General features: G+C 49.3%; 1 protein-coding gene across 1 annotated transcript in view; it reads left to right on the top strand.

Moving 5' to 3' along the window:
- LOC143277418 (uncharacterized) overlaps nucleotides 1–2,500 on the top strand; it is a 47,371-nt gene that overhangs the window by 26,813 nt on the left and 18,058 nt on the right. Inside the window, exons 2-3 of the mRNA XM_076582220.1 lie at nucleotides 1–174; nucleotides 1,452–1,716. The exon at nucleotides 1–174 is cut by the window's left edge and continues 158 nt beyond it. Of these exons, the coding sequence (XP_076438335.1) occupies nucleotides 1–174; nucleotides 1,452–1,716 (439 nt within the window). The remainder of the gene's footprint in view (nucleotides 175–1,451; nucleotides 1,717–2,500) is intronic.

Here is a 2,500-nt window from a genome sequence, read left to right as displayed (position 1 = left end):
CAAAACGCCATGAACTCTCAGTCCGAAAACAGCGCCGGCGCCGCGAGCCAATCATCGGTGAGGTCAGGGTCATCGTCAGCCAATCACGTGGCGTCCGCCGCTGGGGGCGACACGGCAGGCGTCGGGAATGCCGCGGGTGTCAGCCCTGCTGGAAAGGAGAGGAGTGATGGACAGGTGAGAGAGAGAGAGAGACAGTGACAGAGACAGAGACAGTGACAGTCCTGCTGGGAAGGAGAGGAGTGATGGACAGGTGAGAGAGAGAGAGAGTGACAGAGACAGAGACAGTGACAGCCCTGCTTTTTCTTCTTCTTTTTTTTTTTTTTTTTTTTTTTTTTAAGAGCATGCGAGCGGGATCGAACCATGCATATTCAAGTCCGAAACAAGCAGACAAATCCCCACTGCTGCGGCACATCTGACGTCATTTGACTGTATTTAATATTCAAAACAGTATTGTTTTCTTCTTCCTGCGATAAATATACCCAATTGTATCGGACATAATAACGCTTTTTAAATCATCATGTTTTCTGTGCGTTATATTATATCTCGACTATTCTTTTATTTGGCGGAAAAGGAGACGTTGCCATCGCTTCAAGCACATCGCAACACGTGATAGATCTCTAGATCTGTACGAACCAGTTTACAACGGGCTAGAAGAAAGGATCGATTCCGTTTTTCTTTTGTGTTCATTCCAGTTAATTCAGCGTCCACTTTAGAATATCTATATGCAGTAAACATGTTGATGGTGTAGTTGGTATCACTGTATTTTGTCCAGAATTTGTATTTCTTTCCTTTTAATTGTGAACGAGAAAAACGAGGTCATGTAGTCTTGCAAACACAACATTCCATCTAGCAACTCAGTTGGAAGTGGTTGTTGTTGTTGTTTTAGAATTTTCGGATTTCGAAACGAATCTCAACGAATGAACCGTCAGTTTCAGTTTCAGTAGCTCAAGGAGGCGTCACTGCGTTCGGACAAATGAACCGTCAATGATCTGGAAATACAACTTGATTCGGTAGACTTACAACTTATTTCATTCCATGTTTAAGCCAAATTTGGTATTGGCAGACAAAGTATTTCCAGAGAAAATGGCAATGGAATCTCGCCAATGGCGCCTGGTGGGTAAAGAGTGGAGATTTTTTCCGATCTCCCAGGTCAAAATATGTGCAGACCTGCTAGTGCCTGAACCCCCGCCGTGTGCATGCGCAAGCAGAAGATCAAATACGCACTTTAAAGATCCTGTAATCCATGTCAGTGTTCGATGGGTAATGGAAAAACTAGAACATACCCAGCATGCACGCCCCTGAAAGCGGAATATGGATGCCTACATGGCGAGGTAAAAACGGCCATACACGTAAAAGCCCACTCGTGTAGATACGGGTGAACGTGGGAGTTGCAGCCCACGAACGAAGAAGAAGAAGAAAAAGAACTCCCCATCTTTGTCTGCCTGTGTTAGATGAACGGCACCACGGCCACCAACACCACAACCACCGCCGCCAGCGGCAGCAGTCTGCTGAACGAGCAGCGAGGCAACCTGAAGAACCTTCCCCTGGAGGACGTGCTGGCCAAGGTCAAGTCCATCGTGTCGGAGCTGGAGCAGCTGCAGGACTACCACAGGGGTGAGGGGATGCGCTTCCAGAAGATGCTGGGCGACTTCTACTGGGACTACAACGCCCACCGCAAGGAGATCGCCGACGCTCTCAGCGAATGTGGATATGCGGGTGAGGCCCCGCTTAGTCTTCTTCTTCTTCTTCTTCTTCTCCTCCTCCTCCTTCTTCTTCTCCTCCTCCTCCTTCTTCTTCTTCTTCTTCTGCTCCACCTTCTCCTCCTCCTCCTCTTCCTCCTCCTCCTCCTCCTTCTTCTTCTTCTTCTTCTTCTTCTTCATCTTCTTCTTCTTCTCCTCCTCCTCCTCCCTCTTCTTCTTCTTCTTCTCCTCCTCCTCCTTCTTCATCTTCTTCTTCTTCTCCTCCTCCTCCTCCTTCTCCTCCTCCTCCTCCTTCTTCTTCTCCTCCTCCTCCTCCTTATTCTTCTTCTTCTTTTCCTCCTTCTCCTCCTCCTTCTCCTTCTTCTTCTTCTTCTCCTCCTCCTCCTCCTCCACCTCGTACTCATCATCATCAGACGTTACATGACAAAAAAAAAGATTAGGTGTGACACATCATCAGAGTTACTCAGCTGCTGTCATGGTGTACGTTGATTAACAAACACAAACAGTGCTTAGCACCGTGTGAAACAGAAGTAGGAGGAGGACAGGACAGGACATGTTGGGACAGGGGTGGGGTTGGGAGGAGGGGGTTAAGGGCAGGCTGTGGGAGTAGTTGGGGGGAGGGGGGGGGTATGGGAGGGGCAAATGGGCAGCGGGGTGGTGGGAGTAGGATGGGGGAGGTAGTTTGAGGGAATGGGCAAGGGGGAAGATGGGAGTTTTTTTTTTGGGGGGGGGGGGGCAGGGGGTGGGAGGGGCAAATTGGCAGGGGGAGGGGTGGAAGTAGGAGGGTGAGGGGGGGGGGT

The sequence above is a fragment of the Babylonia areolata genome, chromosome 34 (genome assembly GCF_041734735.1).
Source record: "Babylonia areolata isolate BAREFJ2019XMU chromosome 34, ASM4173473v1, whole genome shotgun sequence".
Lineage (NCBI taxonomy): Eukaryota > Metazoa > Mollusca > Gastropoda > Neogastropoda > Buccinidae > Babylonia > Babylonia areolata.
The sequence above is the reverse complement of the archived record's forward strand: the minus strand, read 5'-3'. Positions and strand labels throughout refer to the sequence as shown.